The 21880-nt window shown below is 37.1% G+C and overlaps 1 protein-coding gene across 2 annotated transcripts; it reads left to right on the top strand.

The window, feature by feature from the left end:
• The first annotated feature begins 252 nt into the window (after positions 1-252).
• On the top strand, positions 253-3472 carry LOC140891220 (putative F-box protein At1g30920). 2 transcript variants are annotated; one of them, XM_073299592.1, is made up of 4 exons: positions 253-986; positions 1082-1736; positions 3008-3056; positions 3150-3472. In XM_073299592.1, the coding sequence occupies exons 1-4, from the start codon at positions 864-866 to the stop codon at positions 3163-3165; spliced, it is 843 nt and encodes a 280-aa protein (XP_073155693.1). In that variant the 5' UTR covers positions 253-863; the 3' UTR covers positions 3166-3472. The 2 variants fall into 2 exon arrangements, with proteins under 2 accessions (XP_073155693.1, XP_073155692.1); XM_073299591.1 differs by having other exon boundaries at positions 253-1736.
• The last annotated feature ends 18408 nt before the right edge of the window (positions 3473-21880 follow it).

Below are 21880 nucleotides of genomic sequence, written 5' to 3'. Positions count from 1 at the left end.
AATTTACGGGTGTTACAACTCTTCTATAAAATATTTTTATAATTAAAAAGAAGTGTATTTTATTTTTCATTATTTTTTTAATTCTATATTGAAAAGCACTTTTTCCTTAAAAAAAGTATTTTTAAAAATATTTTTACAAAACTTTGTTTAAAAACATAATTAAATATTTTCTTTCTTTCTACTTTATAACACTAAAAATGTTTTTTTTTTGTTGAGAAAACTAAAAATGTTTTTATAACAATAACATATACACAATCTCTAGCAATATTATGCAAGAACCCTAATTTCTTCCCCTTCGCCTCCATGTCTAATCTAGCTTCAATATTTGATCTCCGAGAGGGAGCTTGCGATCAATCTGGGAGATTGGTTTTCAAAAAAATAAATAAAAAATCTGGGAGATTGGAACTAATTTATAACGTCAGAAAGAACCTAATTCTCCGCCAGCGCGTTAACAACTTCGGAGTCTAACGCAGCTTCTATATTCGATCAAGCCTGAGAATTTGCGATTAATACTTGGAAATTGGAACCAGAGAAAATGTGTTCAGACGAAAAGATCTCGCCTTTTGGGGGTTTCGACTGGGCGGAGCTTCCGGAAGATCTGAAAGTTGAGATTTTGTGTCGGTTGCATAGCAAGGCTCTTATGAGACTTAAGTGCGTCTCAAAATCTTGGTACTTCTTGATTTCCTATGCTTGCACTCCTGTGATATCTTCCCTTTCCCGTTCTGCCACTTTTTGTGGCTTCCTCTATACCCAGAAAATCCTTAGAAGTGGCCTGCTTTTTCTTCATTTTTTTCACGCAGAAGAGTATTCCGGCGAGTTCCACCCTCGATATCGACCTGAAATGTCAGGACTTATGAAATCCTATGGAGCATTTCTGCCTTTTGATCACACGCCAGCAGACATTCAAAGTTACTGCAACGGACTTTTTCTTTTGGTCCGTTCAGGCTCAAATCCCACCGAGTATATTGTCTGCAATCCAACCACGTGTGAGTACATTGAACTTCCGATCAACCCCCATCACATATATGATGATGTTGCCTCTTTGGCATTTGATCCCACTGATTCTCCGGTTTCCTTTAAGGTTCTTCGAAGGACAGCCGATATCTCACTCTCGCATTCTTTAAAGCTGGACATATTCACATTCGACTCAGGGAATTGGACCACCCATGTTCTAGTTCTTGACCACATGCTTATTGGGTTCAATTGGATCGATCATTCTGTTTATGTGAATGGGGTTTTGTACGTGATATCTCTGGCCAAGTATCTACTTGGCATTAATCTCCATTTTACAAACAAAACATATATTACTTATCGAGCTATTGGGTTGCCAGATAAAGAAAAATTTGATGATTCTGGATCACTTGGGACATCCAGAGGGTATGTGGTTTATTCCAACAGTGACCAGTCTAAAATACTACTCTGGCGGTTAGAACACGGTGCTCACTGGATTCTCCAGCACAGAGTGAGCATCGATGAGATGGTGTCACAACTCCCACGCCGTAAGTTGATGCCCCTTCGACACAACAGGGGAGAGATCAAAGTTTACGGTTTTCATCCCAAGTCAGAAGTAATATTTGTAGGAACACCTCGCCTAGTACTCAACTATAATCCGAATACCAAGCAGGTTAAAACGTTCTTTCATTTAATACCCGACCGGGAAATTGTTGGTGGTCAATACAAAATGTACCCTTCCTCGTGCTGCCCGGTTATTCTGAATGGTGTTCTCTCTTCGTCCGGTAAGTTTTCCTAGCTTCTCTTTTACAGCATTGTGTGTGCCATGTCATAATTTCTGTATACACGATTGGGGAGGTTTGCTTTTGTTGAAATAGTTTGATGCCTACGTATTGTGAGGCATTTCTGGTAAACATATGCAAGATATAAATAACATGTCATAACTTAGTTTGAACAAGGGACGTGTTGATATTTTTGTGTTCTTTCATGTAGTGTTTACTTCCATCAATTGAAGAACTTCAGGGCCTTTCTAGACAAATCGATTATGTAAGGCAAAAGATGATTCTCAGTCTTGAAATTAAGCGCCTTTACCAAAGCTTTGGAAACCAAAGTCTCTCTGTTGCTGCTGTCAACGATCCCAATTCCCATGGCACACTTTTCTTCAAATAGTCCTTCCCCCTATCCCCTCCAAATATGACAACGTTATAGATATCTTCACCAAGCACTTGCTCCTCAAGTCCTCATCACCAGCATCTTCTTTTAGATAACTAACATACCTTCTATTTTGACAACTATTCGATAGATGACTTGGTTTGTTGCAACGATTTTCTGAGTGTTAGATTGTTTCTAAGGGTCAGTATTGACTAGTCTTGGTTACTGATTTTGACCTTGAGTATTAGGTCGGACACAGGCTGAAGTTCCAATTCAGTTTGGCGTTGCATTTTGGGTTGAATGGGTGTTGTCACCATGATGCTATGTGAAATCTGTGTTCTGACATAGGGTTACTTGAAAACAAATTGAGGGTTAATATATATATAGTTTGATGAATATGCTCTGATTATACCCAGGCTTTAAATTAAAACTGAGGACATTTGTTTATTAGAAAGCAGACAATCAGATAGGTTAGAGCCTAAATATGCGAAAACATTTCATTATCCAGCTTGTTTTTACAAGTTTTTATGCAAAAACAAGTTGTCATTAAGTTATAAATGAAAACTTGGATCCATTGTCCCAACACTTGATGCAAGCATAATAGGTGCATTGATGCTTGACAGTGAACATTTAGGTTGGGGGTTTCATGGTTTAGGTGTTGCACCACATCTAAGGAATTGCTCTCTGACTTGTGTCGAGGTGCAAGGACTTGGCCTCGTTTTGACTTGAGGTTAGAGTTCAGAGACATGGTGCCCAAGTATTGAGAAAGCTGCATGCATTAGTAAAAGGACATGTTGGTTTTTTCTTATTAAGATTTGATCCATGGGTCAGCATAACCTGCAATTTGCTCGAAATTTTAAAATCCCACTTTGCTTCTGTATCAGAAAGAATTTTTATCGTGTAGGTAACAAGACTCATTCATCTCGTTTCCGATTGTACAAGTTTCTATACAGGTATGTATGTGTGCCTGCAGCTATGACTTTTGTTTTACATTTCGACAGTTGATTGTATCTCATGGCATATTCTGTCTGCCTATGTTTTATCAGGTACCCACCACGATGAGAAGGGCATGAGAACGCGAAGGTGCTGGAAGATGTTTAGGATGACGATCAAACAAGGGAGAAAGGCCAGCAGTGTCGAGGATTAATTCATCAAGTTATTTAACTAATTTCTAGTATTGTTTCAAGTTTATTCACATGTAGTCATGATTATGTTTATCTTGAGGATTTTACAGAGTTGTGTATTTATTAGAAGTTTTAATGTATCATTAATCTTGCTCTCAAAACTTGGTTGTAAACTTTGAAAATGAATCATTTTTAATTTGATTCAACATGTATTTAAAATTCTAATTCGAGCTTGGTTGTAAACTATGAACAATGAATTCCATTGATTAAAGGATTACCAAAGGTGCAAGCAGAAGTGCTAAGATGTTTTGAAATAGCTTTTCTGGAAGTAATTGCAGCGAAGTATAATGAGTTGAGAAAGGGAGACCATGTAAACCATTAAAAATCGACAATCTCAGAATATAAATAAATAAAGGTCTATGAGACCATGTAATATTATTATTAAGTTATAATTATTTTTTAAAAAAAAAGTTAAAACACTTCAAGCAAAGGAAACAATAAGCTTAAGGAATATAAACATGCCACTCATTCACGAACAAAATAATATTTATTAATTTAGATTAAAAATCAGATCCTAATTAAACATGAAATTGCATTATATAATATAATTTATTTTTATTAATACGTGTGAGTCTATCCAATTAAAAAAAACAAAAGAAAAAGAAAAACAGCCCATTTAAATGACCTGACAACCCATGAAAATAAAAACTCCAACCATCAAGCCCATTAAAATTAGCGCGATCCCCAAAAAAATCAGCTGAGCCCATCCATCATGAGCGAAACCTCTTCTTCACCACCTTCGAACAGTGCTTCGTCTCCCTCCCACTCTCCTTCTTCAATGAACATGGAAGAAAGATGCAGCGCTTTAATCCATGGATTAAACTCAATGTAAGTACGTATGTAGTGTGTGACCAGATTTTGTCGAAACTCGTTGTTAGGATTAAATCGCATTGTTCTGTTAGGAAATATGAGTTATTGATCTTAGATATTTTAGGTGTAACTGTAATGATATTCAAGTTTAAGTCAGTAATCTTAGAAGAAAACACACTTCCGATACTAATTTGTTGCTTTTGTTGTATCTTATTTTGATTGTTTCAGGATCACAGATTATAGATATGTTGTGACCGTTTGATTGGGATTCCCAATTGAAATAGCTGTGGACCTTGGGTAGATTCTCAGTTTTTTTACATGACATTGTAGAGTCCACAGCACATTCTTCTCGGTCTGATTGTTTATCTTGTTGCTCAGGCTTGTCGTGGGTACTCCACTCCACTGCTCACTTTTGGTGGCATGCACTCCTACGGAGATTGATCTGCAGCTGTAACCTAGTGAGGGAATTGATGGATTACTTCCATTTCTTCATAAAGAGGTCTAGTTTACACTTTACACATTAGATAATTTTTTTCCGTACATTACTCTCTTAATTTAGGTGTTTGTAACACTGTTATGATCGTTCCTTTGGCTGATGCATGAAAGAAATCAAGCCAATATCTTATTATATAAATCATTTTGTGGATCAAGAAATGTTCAGTAGCGTACTATAGACTTGTGTTAATATCATCAGCTCATTATTTTCCTCATCCACTTTATCTTCTTCTTTCCTCTGAGCATCAATAGTCAGATATATATATATATAGTTTAAGTTGTTCTGACTATATTATCACCATATTTTGAGTTCTTTTGTCATATGATTATTTGTTAATTAGTTCGTTATGCATCAATGCAGCTGAAAGATGATTTAGAAGCAGGAAAGATAGGAAGCATCTTGGGTGCTGTTAAACGTTACTTCCCCGATAGTCCTTCAAAAAATGTGAGTTGTTTTGGTTTACGTGTACATAAATCTGTGTATGAAGATAACACCCCAAGCTTTTCCTTTAACACAAAATTGTCTTTATATTTGCAAGTCCTGCAATGATGGATCTGATCCTTCGAGCACTAAGAGCCAAGTCTTTCCTTCATCTTCGTACTATAAATGCATGTATGAAGAATTGGACAACATCGGTAAGTTTTTCTTGAAACTGACCCACGTAAAAGCTTCACCTTCTGTCATTCTCGTGAAATATGAAGTTCAAATATATCTCAGTATCCGGTTCAGATTACGACATTAAAACGGATGTATCCATCAGCAATATGTGGCTTTTGTTAAGTCAGGCCACCCTATTGGGAGTTAAATTTTGTTACCTTAAGGAAATTTTGGACAATGAAAAGTGAGAGGTTATTGACTGAGTTGTGTGTGACCTGACCAGGTTATCATCTTGGATTAGCTCATTACTCATTAGCCTACTAAATTTTTCATAGCCAATCTAGTATTCTTTCCGCCAGTTTTAGCTATGTTGATCCTATGTTTGCTTTTAATATGTAATAAGGTTTATATTATAACAATTCTTATTAGTTTCTTGCTTGTATAACTTTTGAAATGGTTCCCATGTCATAAACTCATAAACAACATTTCTTGACATGCATGTATGCAAGCGAATCGGTTGTAGCACGTAACCAGCTTGAATTACTTAACTCATAACCTACATCAATCAGGTTCCTATGCAGCTATCGACATGAGTTGATCCTTTTGTTGTAACAGGAAAAGGTGGATATGGTCGTGTCTTTAAATGTAGACAAAAACTTGATGGGATGACATACGCTGTGAAAAAGATTCCGTTCCACGAAGATAACGAAGACGAGGTCATCCGGTGAGTTCTTCCCTTTCTTTCCCATGTTAAAATTCTTAATGTTTGTTTGTTGGCGTTAATTTTGTTTTGAAATGTATAATGGTTAGGGAGGTCAAGATTCTGGCGGAATTAAATCATCCCAACGTCGTACGCTACCATCAAGTAAGTTTGCGGTTTTGTTAAGCAACTCGCTTGATCATGACCTACGTCATTTATAAAATATTGATACTTAGTTTTTTTGTGCAGGCTTGGATTGAGGATATTGATGGACCACTTTCTGCGGATGATGAGTCTTATGGAACGGATACTGTTGGAAAAACGCGGCGTTCAGATCAACAGAATTGATACCCGGTGCAGCGGAAGTTTAAAAATTTAAATATGGAACGATTCCATAGTGTGGGTATCAAAACTTACGATTAAATTTATGTGTGTGTAAAAATTAAATAACTGTTATATAATTTTTACCTTTAATCTCGAATCGAGATTCTGGACACCAACAGATTTCTCTGCTCTTGTTGTATCTCCCTGGAACTGATGAATAATCTTTTCTTCAATCAGGTCCACGAATAGAGGTTTAATCCCTCTGATAGATTGCACTAGAAAATCTATCAGAAGTTTTCTACGAAGAGAATAACGAATTTGATTCGCTAATCCAGACTGCAATTCAAAATCACAGACCGGAAAATCTCAGGTAGATGAGGAAGGGGGGGCGGCGGCCACAATGTGTGTGAGAGCTAGGGTTTTCGAAAAACTGTCTCTCAAATTATGACCTGTTGTGTTGTAATTTCTGTACTGCAATAACTTATTTATAATGCAGACCACTAACACCTTAGGGCCCATTAGTCATAAGTTGAGGCCCGACAAGCAAAGCCCGCATGTTCAAAAATTAATATAAAATTCATCGTGACTCCGATTGATAAACCGATTTTACCAATGTGCACAGAAACCATTTCTGCACATTTTAAAGTCAAGATAAATTTTTCTGAATCCGAATTCAGTGGTTTCCAAAAATGTTCATCCCTATGTCATTTTAGGAAATCCTACTCCCTTACTCTTAATTAAGAAGTCCAACTTCTTTGTTCATTAAATTTAACTCTTTAAATTTAACTATCTCAACGGGGATTAAAAATTCATTACTCTGTGTGATCCTCAATGGTTCAGGGATATAGCTAGCCATTGGCTCACAACTCCTTGTGACTCGGAACAACGATTTCCGACTTGCCCATCGAATCATGGTAAAGCGCCTAGCAACATCGCCCCATGATTCTCTAGGTATCACTGATAGTGCCTACAAGAACCAGTAGATTTTGGTTAGCGTACAGTACGGTCCCTTCATCCATATATCCCGATCGAATCAACAACCATTGGTATATCGAGAGTCGCTCAAGATTCGATAACTATGCAATACATCTTGAAGATCAAATTAGTGACATCGCATGTGCTACTAAGAAACCATTTCTTAAATCACATCAAGTACTCTGGCCAGAGATTCGTCACACTAATATCTTCTCAGATCGCATAGGATATCCACACTCGCAAGTATGTGATGAATCCTTGACAACAATGCATCGACTCCTATATGTGTTGTAACTGTACCCAATCCCGACACCTGATGACCCCAATAGAGTCGGTAAACGAGTCAAAGCACAGTACTAGCATATAGAGTCTCCATGATGTTTCAAGTAGTAAGGACTAATGGTGTACAACCAAAACCGCGGACTTTATCCACTCGATAAGTGATAACCACTTGGAAAGTCCGGATAGGGTAGTTCGATCATTCATCATGTGAATATCCATTTGCATGCTTCAAACATCTCCATGTTCCCTACCAATGAAACGTGGTACTCTGCATCGCAAATGCTAGTCTCAAACTCGAGCGATCCTTATCCTTATTATCGGACGGCTCAATCGACTAGGAACAGTTTAGAATATACAGTGACTATAAGATGTGTTTCATGATAGACATCCCCATGTTCTACCACATCTTACATACACTATAGTATATTCAAGGTCTTTATCAAAACAACAATGGTATATCACAATATAACAATATGAAGAAATATAAAGTCATTGCCATTAATAAAAGTGTAAATTATATTAAACAAAAGATTATTTATACAAAGAGTCATCAAAGCCCATAGCCACAAGTTGGCTCACTGGGCACCCACTCTTTCAATCTCCCACTTGCCCTATAGCCAACTAGTCATACTACGTAGACTCATTGCTTCGCGATGTTTGTCAAATAATGGTCCTGGCAAGGGCTTAGTAAGTGGATCAGCGATATTGTCTGCAGAGACCACTCGTTCGACAGTGATGTCTCCTCTTTCCACAATCTCCCGGATGATGTGGTATTTCCTCAGTACGTGTTTGGATCTTTGATGAGACCTTGGTTTCTTTGCTTGAGCAACGGCACCCGTGTTGTCACAGTACATCGGGATTGGACCAACAAATTCAGGAATGACGCCCAACTCTTGGACGAAATTCCTCATCCAAACGGCCTCTTTAGCAGCAGCTGATGCTGCAATGTATTCAGCCTCAGTGGTGGAATCCGCTGTGGTGTCCTGCTTAGAACTCTTCCAAGAGACAGCACCGCCATTGAGCATGAACACAAATCCAGAGGTTGACTTCGTGTCATCCACGTCACTTTGGAAGCTAGAGTCGGTATAGCCTTCCAATTTTAGTTCTCGTCCTCCATATACCATGAACATATTTTTAGTCCTTTGCAAGTACTTAAGAATGTCCTTCACGGCTTTCCAATGCATTTGACCGGGATTAGCCTGATATCTGCTCGTGACACTCAGAGCAAATGCTACATCCGGTCTGGTAGATATCATCCCATACATGATACTACCTATAGCTGACGCATATGGTACATGTGTCATATTCTCTATCTCTACATCAGTCTTGGGACACATAGACTTAGATAGAGAAACTCCATGACACATGGGTAGATGTCCTCTCTTGGACCCATCCATTGAAAACCGTTTCAATATGGTGTCGATGTAGGTTGATTGAGTGAGTCCTATCATTCTCTTAGATCTATCTCTATAGATCTGTATCCCAAGAATGTAGGATGCCTCACCCAAATCCTTCATCGAGAATCTACCTGATAACCATATCTTTGTTGACTGCAACATCCCTACATCATTCCCAATGAGTAGGATGTCATCAACATAAAGTACTAAGAATGTCACAGCATCCTTAACTACTTTCTTGTACACGCATGGTTCCTTCGGGTTCTTGATGAAACCAAAATCTTTTATTGTTTCATCAAATTTCTGGTTCCAACTTCTTGATGCTTGTTTTAGACCATATATTGATCTCTGAAGCTTGCATACCTTATGCTCGCTTCCCATGGATGTGAACCCCTCAGGCTGCTTCATATAGATTTCTTCCTTAATGTCTCCATTAAGAAAAACAGTCTTCACATCCATTTGCCATATCTCATAGTCATACCAAGCAGCTATGGCAATAAGGATTCTTATGGACTTGAACATTGCAACTAGTGAAAAGGTTTCATCATAGTCAAATCCTTGTCTTTGAGTATAACCTTTTGCCACCAATCGCACCTTGTAGGTCAATACCTTACCATCAGGCCCAAGCTTTCTTTTGTAGATCCATTTACACCCTATTTGAACAATTCATCGGGAGGATCTACTAAAGACCAAACTTGGTTTGTATGCATCGAATCTAATTCAGACTGCATAGCTTCAAGCCATAAATTTGAATCCGCATCAGAAATTGCTTACTTGAAGTTTCTTGGATCACATCCAACATCGGGTCCATCTTGATCCCCTTCAAGAAGAAGACCATATCGAATAGGAGGTCTAGAAGTCCTCTCGGATCTTCTAGGTACAGGCGTGTCCAGCAATGGTTCCTGAGGTGTAGGATCATTATTTTGTATTTCGGGTTCTTCTCGAACTTCTTCGAGTTCCATCATCTCGCATTTCTTATCCAATAAGAACTCCTTCTCCAAGAAGGTGGCATTCCTTGAAACAAACACCTTTGTTTCAGCAGGATAATAGAAATAATATCCAATTGAATTCTTCGGATACCCTACAAAATAACATAAGCTGGATCGACTATCCAACTTATCTTCCACTGTCCGCTTCACGTAAGCAGGACATCCCCAAATCCTCAAGTACGAATACTTAGGAGCTTTGCCATTCCATAACTCGTATGGTGTTTTGTCCACTGCTTTAGTGTGGACGTTGTTCAACAACAATACCGTTGTTTCAAGCGCATAGCCCCAAAACGAAGGTGGAAGCTCAGTGAAGCTCATCATAGATCGAACCATGTCCAACAAAGTTCGATTACGACTCTCCGATACACCATTAAGCTGTGGTGTCATAGGAGGAGTCCACTGAGAGAGAATCCCATTCTCTTTTAGATAGTCCAAAAACTCGGTACTCAAGTATTCTCCACCTCGATCCGATCGAAGTGCTTTAATACTTTTACCTAGTTTGTTTTCTACTTCAGCCTTGAATTCTTTGAACTTTTCAAATGCTTCAGACTTATATTTCATTAAATATAAATACCCATACCTTGAATAATCATCAGTAAAGGTAATGAAGTAAGTGTGGCCATGTTGAGTCCTTACTCTAAATGGACCACAAACATCTGTATGGATCAAATCCAACAAATTTTGACTACGCTCAGGTTTCCCCTTAAAAGGAGATTTAGTCATTTTTCCTTTTAGGCAGGATTCACAAGTAGGTAGAGAGTTAATATCAGACATATCAAACATGCCCTCTCCCACTAGCTTGTTCATCCTCCTTGAGGAAATATGACCTAGCCTAGCGTGCCAAAGGTTTTTCCGGGTTTTGACTATCGATTTTCCTTTTGTTTGTTGTTGCCGGTTTATCAACATAATTTATTGGAACGTCTTTTAGTTTTAAGTTGTATAGATCGTTTTCAAGTTGTCCATTTCCAATCAAACATTCATTCTTGTAAATATTGCAAATCCCATTCACAAAATTGCAAGAATAACCATCTCTATCAAGCATAGAAATAGAAATAATGTTTTTAATTAAATCTGGAACAAATAAAACATCTCTTAAAAGTAACTTAAAACCGTTCTGCAAAATTAAACAAACATCTCCTATGGCTGTAGCTTCAACTCTGGAACCATTCCCGAGCCTCAGCTGGGTCTCACCCATTCTAAGCCTGCGACTTCTTGTCATCACCTGCAAATCATTGCAAATGTGAGATCTACATCCGGTATCCAATACCCAAGAAGTAGTATTAAGTGAAATGTTTATTTCAATATAGAACATACCCTTCGCAGTTCCCAACTGCTCTAGATATTCCTTGCAGTTGCGCTTCCAATGACCGGACTTCTTACAGTAATGACAAACATCCTTGGATTTTTCCATTTTTGAAGCCTTTGTCTTGTGCTTCTTTTCGGGTTCGACTTTCTTGGGTGGGGCAGAACGTTTCTTACCCTTCGTACTTGGCCCCTTCTTAGCAGAAGATGAGGAGCCCACCAAGAAAGCCGATTTATCCTTCTTTAATGTGGATTCGTATGTCACAAGCATATTGACCATCTCTTCAAGGGAGGCCTTTATCTTGTTCATATTGAAATTTACCACAAATACGTCAAACGAAGAAGGAAGAGACAGAAGCAGTAAGTCCACGTTGAGTTCATGCTCCAACACCAAATCAAGGGTTGCCAACTTCTGTATGAGCCAAATCACTCGTACCCCATGATCACGGACCAAAGTCCCTTCACGCATGCGACACGTCATTAGCTCCTTAATAGTAGCGAACCTTTCAGCCCTCGATTGAGCCCCAAAAAGTTCCTTGAGTTGAACGTGAATGTCAGCAGCATTCACGGTGTCCTCAAATCGCCTCTGGAGTTCATCAGACATCGAGGCTTGCATATAGCATTTGGTCTTGATATCATGGTCCCACCATGCATCAAGTTTGGCCAACTCCTCTGGACTTACGTCAGCTGGTGCTTCCTTCGGAGGAGATTTATCTAACACGTAGAGCATCTTCTCCGAAGTCAAGACAATCTTCAACTTCCGGAACCATTCCGTATAGTTTGCGCCAGTCAACTTGTTCTGTTCGAGGATCGAGAATAATGGATTACGCGAATTCATCTTATGAAATACTGAAAAGAAAACAGACAAATATCAATGATTGTTTAAGAAATTTACTAAGACATAAAATAGGCGAGATTTAATTTTATGAATCTCACTCCCACTATTTTAACGATTTCACTACCCTCTAGTGAAAACGGGAAACGTTTTCCTTAGTGAGAACATGGAGTCCAATTGACAAACTTATGGTCCCGAATAATATCAGTCAACCATAATTCTCAAAAGGTAGAGCCCAATTGCTTCCAAAGCAACATCCATGTATTTACCTCATGTCCAATAAGGGCCCAATAATATGACGCCGTTTATTGTGACATGTCAAGATGACCCATCAATATTAAGTTGTGATGGACGGTCTCCATGTGGATCCCCCAATAATATGAGCCGATCCCATGAGAGTTCCACCCAACTTACAACATGTGTCGATCCAATGTACAGCTTTCCGACGAACGGGCTCCCCCAATAATATGAGCCGAACCGTATCCGCGGGTAACATCTCATACATTGATCATTGATGGAAGGTAGGAACATTTAAACAAATTTAAATTTCCTTTATTTATCTTGATATCAATTTTAAATCATATTTAAAATGGGGAATTTTTAATTATGAAAATTTGTCTCATATTTTTCAAATTATTGTATGCTTGCCGGATTCATACAATTATGTCTAAAACATGCATACAATCATAATATCATATATTATATAGGATGATCGATTCCATTTCTAATTGACCCGTGGTTGCCAATCACGAGTCTTAGTCCAATCCTAGGTAATATGCAGTATGCAATGCAATCCTATTACATTAGCTTCCAATTTACATTTCTTCTGTCTTTATTGTCTGCTGGGCCCACCTCCATCTTCAAATCTTGATCTCCCACTAAATCTAATGTATTTACAATAAATAACAATGACAAGTAGGGGATACATTTTTAGGGGTGGGAACGGGCCATAAACCAGGCCCACTTTTATTACATATGACATTCATATTGGGCCATAAACAAGACCCATTAATAAAACCAACAACAATAAAAACAAATGTAAATTCCTAACATACACCTATAAAATTGGTCATGGCAATCGATCATCCTTATCCAATAACATTTAGTTCAAAATTAATTTATTGGATAACATGCATATGGCAATATTAATTTAAACAGGATAAAATCATATTTATATATAAAATCTTATTTTACATATAAAATCATATTTTATCTTTTTATCAAATAAAATCATATTTTATCTACAGAATCCAATTTTATAGATAAAATCATATTTTACTTAATATATCCATAAGATCAAATCTTATCATCAATTGTACCAAAAATAATTGATTTCAAAATTCAATTTAAGGATAAAATATTAAAATTTTCCAAAAATTCAAATTTATCCAAAAATCAATTTTAAAATTTTCGGACTCGAACAATTCGATCTGATGCCTCGTGAACCAATCAAAAACAATTTTTGATCGGACCAAAAATAAAATTTTAACATATTAAAATTAATTTTAAAATAAAAAATAATTTTTCCCGCGGGCCGCCCGCACCTACGTGGGGTCGGGCCGGGCAGCCCGGCTGCCCCCTAGGGCAGCGCCGTGCGCCGCCCGGGGCAGCGATCCAATCGCTGCCCGGGTTTTGCCTGGAAAAAAAAAATTTATTTTAAAAAAATTTATTTTGTTTTAAAAAACGAGACACAAAAATTTTTGTACAATCGATTAATTTAATCGTTTGATCTGAGCAACCTGGCTCTGATACCACTGTTGGAAAAATGCGGCGTTCAGATCAACAGAATTGATACCCGGTGCAGCGGAAGTTTAAAAATTTAAATATGGAACGATTCCATAGTGTGGGTATCAAAACTTACGATTAAATTTATGTGTGTGTAAAAATTAAATAACTGTTATATAATTTTTACCTTTAATCTCGAATCGAGATTCTGGACACCAACAGATTTCTCTGCTCTTGTTGTATCTCCTTGGAAATGATGAATAATCTTTTCTTCAATCAGGTCCACGAATAGAGGTTTAATCTCTCTGATAGATTGCACTAGAAAATCTATCAGAAGTTTTCTACGAAGAGAATAACGAATTTGATTCGTTAATCCAGACTGCAATTCAAAATCATAGACCGGAAATCTCAGGTAGAGGAGGAAGGGGGGGCGGCGGCCACAATGTGTGTGAGAGCTAGGGTTTTTGAAAAACTGTCTCTCAAATTATGACCTGTTGTGTTGTAATTTCTGTACTGCAACAACTTATTTATAATGCAGGCCACTAACACCTTAGGGCCCATTAATCATAAGTTGAGGTCCGACAAGCAAAGCCCGCATGTTCAGAAATTAATATAAAATTCATCGTGACTCTGATTGATAAACCGATTTTACCAATGTGCATAGAAACCATTTCTGCACATTTTAAAGTCAAGATAAATTTTTCTGAATCCGAATTCAGTGGTTTCCAAAAATGTCCATCCCTATGTCATTTTAGGAAATCCTATTCCCTTACTCTTAATTAAGAAGTCCAACTTCTTTGTTCATTAAATTTAACTCTTTAAATTTAACTATCTCAACGGGGATTAAAAATCCATTACTCTGTGTGACCCTCAATGGTTCAGGGATACAGCTAGCCGTGGGCTCACAACTCCTTGTGACTCGGAACAACGATTTCCGACTTGCCCATCGAATCATGGTAAAGCGCCTAGCAACATCGCCCCATGATTCCCTAGGTATCACTGATAGTGCCTACAAGAACCAGTAGATTTTGGTTAGCGTACAGTACGGTCCCTTCATCCATATATCCCGATCGAATCAACAACAATTGGTATATTTTGAGTCGCTCAAGATTCGATAACTATGCAATACATCTTGAAGATCAAATTAGTGACATCGCATGTGCTACTAAGAAACCATTTCTTAAATCACATCAAGTACTCTGGCCAGAGATTCGTCACACTAATATCTCCTCAGATCGCATAGGATATCCACACTCGCAAGTATGTGGTGAATCCTTGACAACAATGCATCGACTCCTATATGTGTTGTAACTGTACCCAATCCCGACACCTGATGACCCCAATAGAGTCGCTAAACGAGTCAAAGCACAGTACTAGCATATAGAGTCTCCATGATGTTTCAAGTAGTAAGGACTAATGGTGTACAACCAAAACCGCGGACTTTATCCACTCGATAAGTGATAACCACTTGGAAAGTCCGGATAGGGTAGTTCGATCATTCATCATATAAATATCCATTTGCATGCTTCGAACATCTCCATGTTCCCTACCAATGAAACGTGGTACTCTGCATCGCAAATGCTAGTCTCAAACTCGAGCGATCCTTATCCTTATTATCGGACGACTCAATCGACTAGGAACAGTTTAGAATATACAGTGACTATAAGATGTGTTTCATGATAGACATCCCCATGTTCTACCACATCTTACATACACTATAGTATATTCAAGGTCTTTATCAAAACAACAATGGTATATCACAATATAACAATATGAAGAAAGATAAAGTCATTGCCATTAATAAAAGTGTAAATTATATTAAACAAAAGATTGTTTATACAAAGAGTCATCAAAGCCCATAGCCACAAGTTGGCTCACTGGGCACCCACTCTTTCAGATACTTCTAGTCCACCACGACCACCAACCACGATACTATACTTGGCAATGGAATTTTGCCACGGGTAAGAGCCATTTTCTTTGCTTTCTAATACAGTGAATGATAATTGTTTCGAATCAATTATGATAAATTGTTGATTGATTTGTAGGACACTGGAACGTGTCATAGAAATCCCACTGCAGCCAATAGCGATTGAAAAATATTTTACACAGATGGTCCTAGGTCTCACATATATCCACGAAAAGGGCATAATCCACCGAGATTTGTCGAAGCAGAACATTTTGCTGGATTCAGATGGGAACGTCAAAATAGGGGATTTTGGTTTCGGTAAGTTTAATTTTATAAAGTTATTGTAATTTGTTTTATTTTTAAATGTAAATTTTCTGTCCAATTATTTCTTTCAGCCATACACTTTGATAGGGCAGCTTCCACAATGATGATCACATCTGGACCTGTAGGAAATGTTTCCTACCGTGCTCCAGAAATTTCTAGATCGCCCACTCATATAAATGACAAGACCGACGTGTTCTCTCTCGGATTGATCCTTTTTGAGATGCTTTATCACATGAACACTCAATCCGAAAGATCAAAGATGTTCGAAAAAATACGAAACCGATCGTTAGACTGGAGCACAATAGTTCTGGGATCCTATGATTGTATCCATAGCCTACTGGAAATCGATCCTTACAAGCCTGTTGCTGCCCAAAAGATCCTGGATTTGGTTGCGAAGGATACAGAAGAGTAATTTTTTCATGAAGGTAAGCGTGATCATTAACAACTACTCGTTTTAATGCCTTTCATGGTCTGAAACTGGAAATATGCGTAGATGGTTAAACTCCAATGTTATCAATGGAGGCTATATTTCGTGGATTATGTTTGTGTATATGAATCAATGTATAAAAGTTTAGGTTATGGCTAAAAGTTGAATTGTGTTTTGTCTTGTTTGTCTCTGTTGTTTATTAAAATCGATGTTGTGGTTGTGTTTTGTCTTTTGGTATGTTGTTTGGGGGCATTTAAGTCGTTTCTTTGTTGGTGATGGGCTTTCTGTGGTTATTGTTGGATGAAAGGCGTGAAATCTCTTGATGGGTGCATACATTTCATGTGTTTTATGTCTTTTTGTTTCTTGTTCTGTTCGGAATTCTTGTATCCTTTTTTTTTTGAACACTTTGTGTTGTTTGATCGACTTTACTGTAATTCTTGTTTCTTCCTGTCCATCCTTCTTTTGAGAATTGTGATATATTCTCTTTGAAAATTATCAGAGGTGGAAGGATGGTGCCCTTTGATGCATGTATGTTTTTCTAGGTTTCAGGTATTACTTTCCTACGTTTTGTGAATTGTGATTCCTCCTCTTTCAAAATTATCATGCGAGATAGAAGGCTCTATACGTTTGGGTTGCACATGTTTCCCTGTTTTTTTGTTTACTTTTCTCACTCATTTTGTTCTCTTTGTCTAAGTATTCTTCCTGCTTCTCATGTGCATATGAATTGTCCGAGGTTGTGTCATTCCTTGATCGCATGCTGACTGCTGTGTAATATTCTGATAAGGTTTTTATACTCTTTGGGGTGGTCATATGCATCAGTTTAGTTGTTTTAATCTTCTCATGTTGGCTTTTTCTTGCCTTTGGTATCTTGGATTGATTTTGAAATTCGAGTACATCTTGTCGCATGTGTTAGCCTCCTCCATTTGGTCTGTCTTCTATGTATTGCCAAGAGGTTGCAGTTTGAACTTCATGTTGTTTTTGTCATTTGTCTTTCATTGCTTGATGGTTCGAATTTTTTTGGGTGTTATTTTAGCTTTTATTTATATTAGACTTATACATTTGCCCTTTGCTGGTCAAAGGATAAAATATTTAGTATATATAATCTGATTTGATTAATTATATGTTAAAATATTTTTTTCATATAGTTAAACGTTTACAACTCCACAAACAACCAGGAAGGCCAAATATGAACAAGCCCAAAGAGTAAGAAAGAAACTTTTAGAATTATAAAAGTTTCATGGTCCATACATGTCTAAATAAGAACAAGCCCAAAGAGTAAAAAGAAACTTTTAGAATTATAAAAGTTTCATGGTCGATACATATTTATCGTACATCCAGATATGTGTGAGATTAAATATGAAATATTTTATTATGTCAAGCTAATTTTACGTGATATCGATAACAAAATAGATGACAATTTGCCACTAATTTTCATTAGAGTTTCAAATTGGCATACATTCGATTCAAGAATATTTAATTAATCATGTCAAATTAAAAGATTTGTATTTGTTAAATAAACATTAATTAAGCTATTCCCGCATGTTGATGACTTCTAAGAATGGTCTCCCGAATTCGTTTCTACCGGCTTGTTTCAAAATTTATTAGTATTGGGCCCTGCATCACTGTTAATTAAAAACTCATATTAATGAAGCATTTTTTAAAAAAGGTTAGACTCCGAAGGGGACTTCATCTCACATGAGTCAGATGTTCATTGGCTCATGCGGGGTTAAATCAAAGGATGTGCATGAGCGACAGGGACCTGAAAAAGAGCAACATGATCAACCTCAGAGCATATCCCACAATATTTCAGCAGGAAATATGCTTCACACGAGGAACGAACTCGCAACGTTGAAAATTTTTTTTTCACGTCATTTCAAGTCTTACCAACTCGCTTATACCCCTGTGGGTTTAATGAAACCTTTTTTTTTTTTTTTCAATTTCCATTCTTTTATTTTTATTTTTTTATTTTTACATTTATTCGTTGTTACTGTTGTTGATACAAAGTTAATTACCATATCAATGACAATTTTCTTCATATAATTATTATGAATAAGAGTAGTACCATGTTCAACGATCTTACAAATATATATTTTCTTCATTATATAATATATTTTTAACATAAAAATTAATATTTTACGCTCAATCAAACATATATTATATATCTATGATATTTCTCAATAAAATAACTAGTGATAGTTTTGCAGTGAAAAAAATATATATAACATAAAAATAATATTTTCTTATGAAATATCGAGATCAAAAAAGATTATGAAAGTGACTTTTTTAAAAAGAAGACGAGAGCTACACAATCGTTAGCGGTTTTTTTTTCATCACTGAACTTTGTACATGACACGTCCTCGTTATAGTGTAGCGTTTTTAATTCAAATCAATACATACTACACAATATTTTGTAATAGCATAACAAACAAAATATATTATGTTTTGATGAAAAATTATATTTTCATAATAAAAAGTAAACTTCTTTTCGGACAGTTATTTATAAAATATTTTATAAAATGTGCTTTTTTAATTTTTATATTTTATAAAATATTTCAAAATTTATTTTAAAAATAAATGAGGTTCAGACAACTGTTTAATAAAAATGTTTTTATAATTAAAAAGTAGTGTATTTTATTTTTTCGTTATTTTTTTTAATTTTAAAAATATTTAAAAGACGGATCTTGGATGTTGTTTAAAAACTATATTGAAAAGAATTTTTTTCCTTAAGAAAAACATTTTTATAAAAATATTTTTACAATTGAACTTCCGATATATTGTCTGCAACCCAACCACGTGTGAGTGCATCTCCATTTCACAAACAAAACATATATTACTTATCGGGCCATTGAGTTGCCAGATAAAGAAAAATTTGATGATTGTGGATCAGTTGGGACATCCAGTGGGTATGTGGTTTATTCCAACAGTGACCAGTCTAAAATACTACTCTGGCGGTTAGAACACGGTGCTCACTGGATTCTCCTGCACAGAGTGAGTATCGATGAGATGGTGTCACAACTCCCACGCCGTAAGTTGATGCCCCTTCGACACAACAGGGGAGAGATCAAAGTTTACGGTTTTCATCCCAAGTCGGAAGTAATATTTGTAGGAACACCTCGCCTAGTACTCAACTATAATCCGAATACCAAGCAGGTTAAAACGTTCTTTCATTTAATACCCGACCGGGAAATTGTTGGTGGTCAATACAAAATGTACCCTTCCTCGTGCTGCCCGGTTATTCTGAATGGTGTTCTCTCTTCGTCCGGTAAGTTCTCCTAGCTTCTCTTTTACAGCATTGTGTGAGCCATGTCATATTTTCTGTAGACACGATTGAGGAGGTTTGCTTTTGTTGCAATAGTTTGAAGCCTACGTATTGTGAGGCATTTCTGGTAAACAGATGCAAGATATAAATAACATGTCATAACTTAGTTTGAACAAGGGACGTGTTGATATTTTTGTGTTCTTACATGTAGTGTAGTCTTCCATCAATTGAATAACTTATGTAAGGCAAAAGATGATTCTCAGTCTTCAAATTAAGCGCCTTTACCAAAGCTTTGTAAACCAAAGTCTCACCGTTGCTGCTGTGAACGATCCCACGGCACACTTTACTTCAAATAGTGCTTCCCCCTATCCCCTCCAAGCATGACAACGTTATAGATATCTTCACCAAGCACTTGCTCCTCAAGTCCTCATCACCAGCATCTTCTTTTAGATAACTAACATACCTTCTATTTTGACAACTATTCGATAGATGACTTGGTTTGTTGCGACCATTTTCTGAGAGTTAGATGTAGTATTGACTAGTTGTGGTTACTGATTTTGACCTTGAGTATTAGGCTTTAGGTCGGACATGGGCTGAAGTTTCAATTTGGCGTGGCTTTGAATTTTGGGTTGAACGGGTGTTGTCACCGTGATACCATGTGAAATCTATGTTCTGACATGGGGTTACTTGAAAACAAATTGAGGCTTAATATATAGTTTGATGAATATGCTCTGATTATATCAAGGCTTATATTAAAACTGAGGACATTTGTTTATTAGAAGGCAGACAATCAGATAGGTTAGAACCTAAATATGAAAAACATTTCATTGCAATCCAGCATGTTCTTACAAGTTTTTATGCAAAAACAAATTGTCATTAAGTTATAAATGAGAACTTGGATCCACCGTCCCAACACTTCATGCAAGCATAATAGGTGCCTTGATGCTCGACAGTGCACATTAAGGTCATGGTTTCATGGTTAAGGTGTTGCACCACATCTAAGGAATTGCGCTCTGACTTGTGTTGAGGTGCAAGAACTTGGCCTCGCTATGACTTGAGGCTAGAGTTTAGAGACGTGATACCCAATCATTGAGAAACCTGCATGCATTAGTACAAGGACATGTTGGTTTGTTGTTATTAAGATTTGATCCATGGGTCAGCACGTTCATGCGATTTGCTCAAAATTTTAAAATCCCACTTTGCTTCTGTATCAGAAAGAATTTTTATCGTGTAGGTAACGGGGCTCATTCATCTCGTTTCCGATTGTACAAGTTTCTATACAGGTATGTATATGTGCCTGCAGCTATGACTTTTGTTGTACATTTCGACAGTTGATTGTATCTCATGGCATATTCCGTCAGGTACCAACCAGGATGAGAAGGGCATGAGAACGCAAAGGTGTTTAGGATGACGATCAAACAAAGTAGAAAGGCCAGCAGTGTCGAGGATTAATTCATCAAGTTATTTAGCTAATTTCTAGTATTGTTTCAAGTTTATTCACATGTAGTCATGATTATGTTTATCTTGAGGATTTTACAGAGTTGTTTATTTATTAGAAGCTTTAATGTATCATTAAGCTAGCTCAAAGCTTGGTTGTAAACTTGGAAAATAAATGATTTTGAATTTGATTTCAACATGTATTTAAAATTCTCATTCGAGCTTGGTTGTAAACTATGAACAATGAATTCCATTGATCGGCACAAGTTTCATTGATCGAAGGACTTCCAGATGAAGAAAATTTTGATGATTGTGGATCAGTTGGGACATCCAGAGGGTATGTGGTTTATTCCAACAATGACAAGTCTAAAATACTAGTCTGGCGGTTAGAACACGGCGCTCACTGGATTCTCCAGCACAGAGTGAGCATCGATGAGATGGTGTCACAACTCCCGCGCCGTAAGTTGATGGCCTTTCGCCACGACCGGGGAGAGATCAAAGTTTACGGTTTTCATCCCAAGTCAGAAGTAATATTTGTAGGAACACCTCGCCTAGTGCTTGACTATAATCCGAATACCAAGCAGGTTAAAATTTTCTTTCATTTAGTACCCGACCGGGAAATTGTTGGTGGTCAATACAAAATGTACCCTTCCTCGTGCTGCCCGGTTATTCTGAATGGCGTTCTCTCTTCATCCGGTAAGTTCTCCTACCTTCTCTTTTACAGCATTGTGTGAGCCATGTCATATTTTCTGTATACAGGATTGAGGTGGTTAGCTTTTGTTGCAATAGTTTGAAGCCTACGTATTGT

Source organism: Henckelia pumila, chromosome 3 (genome assembly GCF_033568475.1).
Source record: "Henckelia pumila isolate YLH828 chromosome 3, ASM3356847v2, whole genome shotgun sequence".
In the NCBI taxonomy this organism is placed as follows: Eukaryota; Viridiplantae; Streptophyta; class Magnoliopsida; order Lamiales; family Gesneriaceae; genus Henckelia; species Henckelia pumila.
Note: the sequence above shows the minus strand (reverse complement) of the source record. Positions and strands in the feature narration are given on the sequence as shown.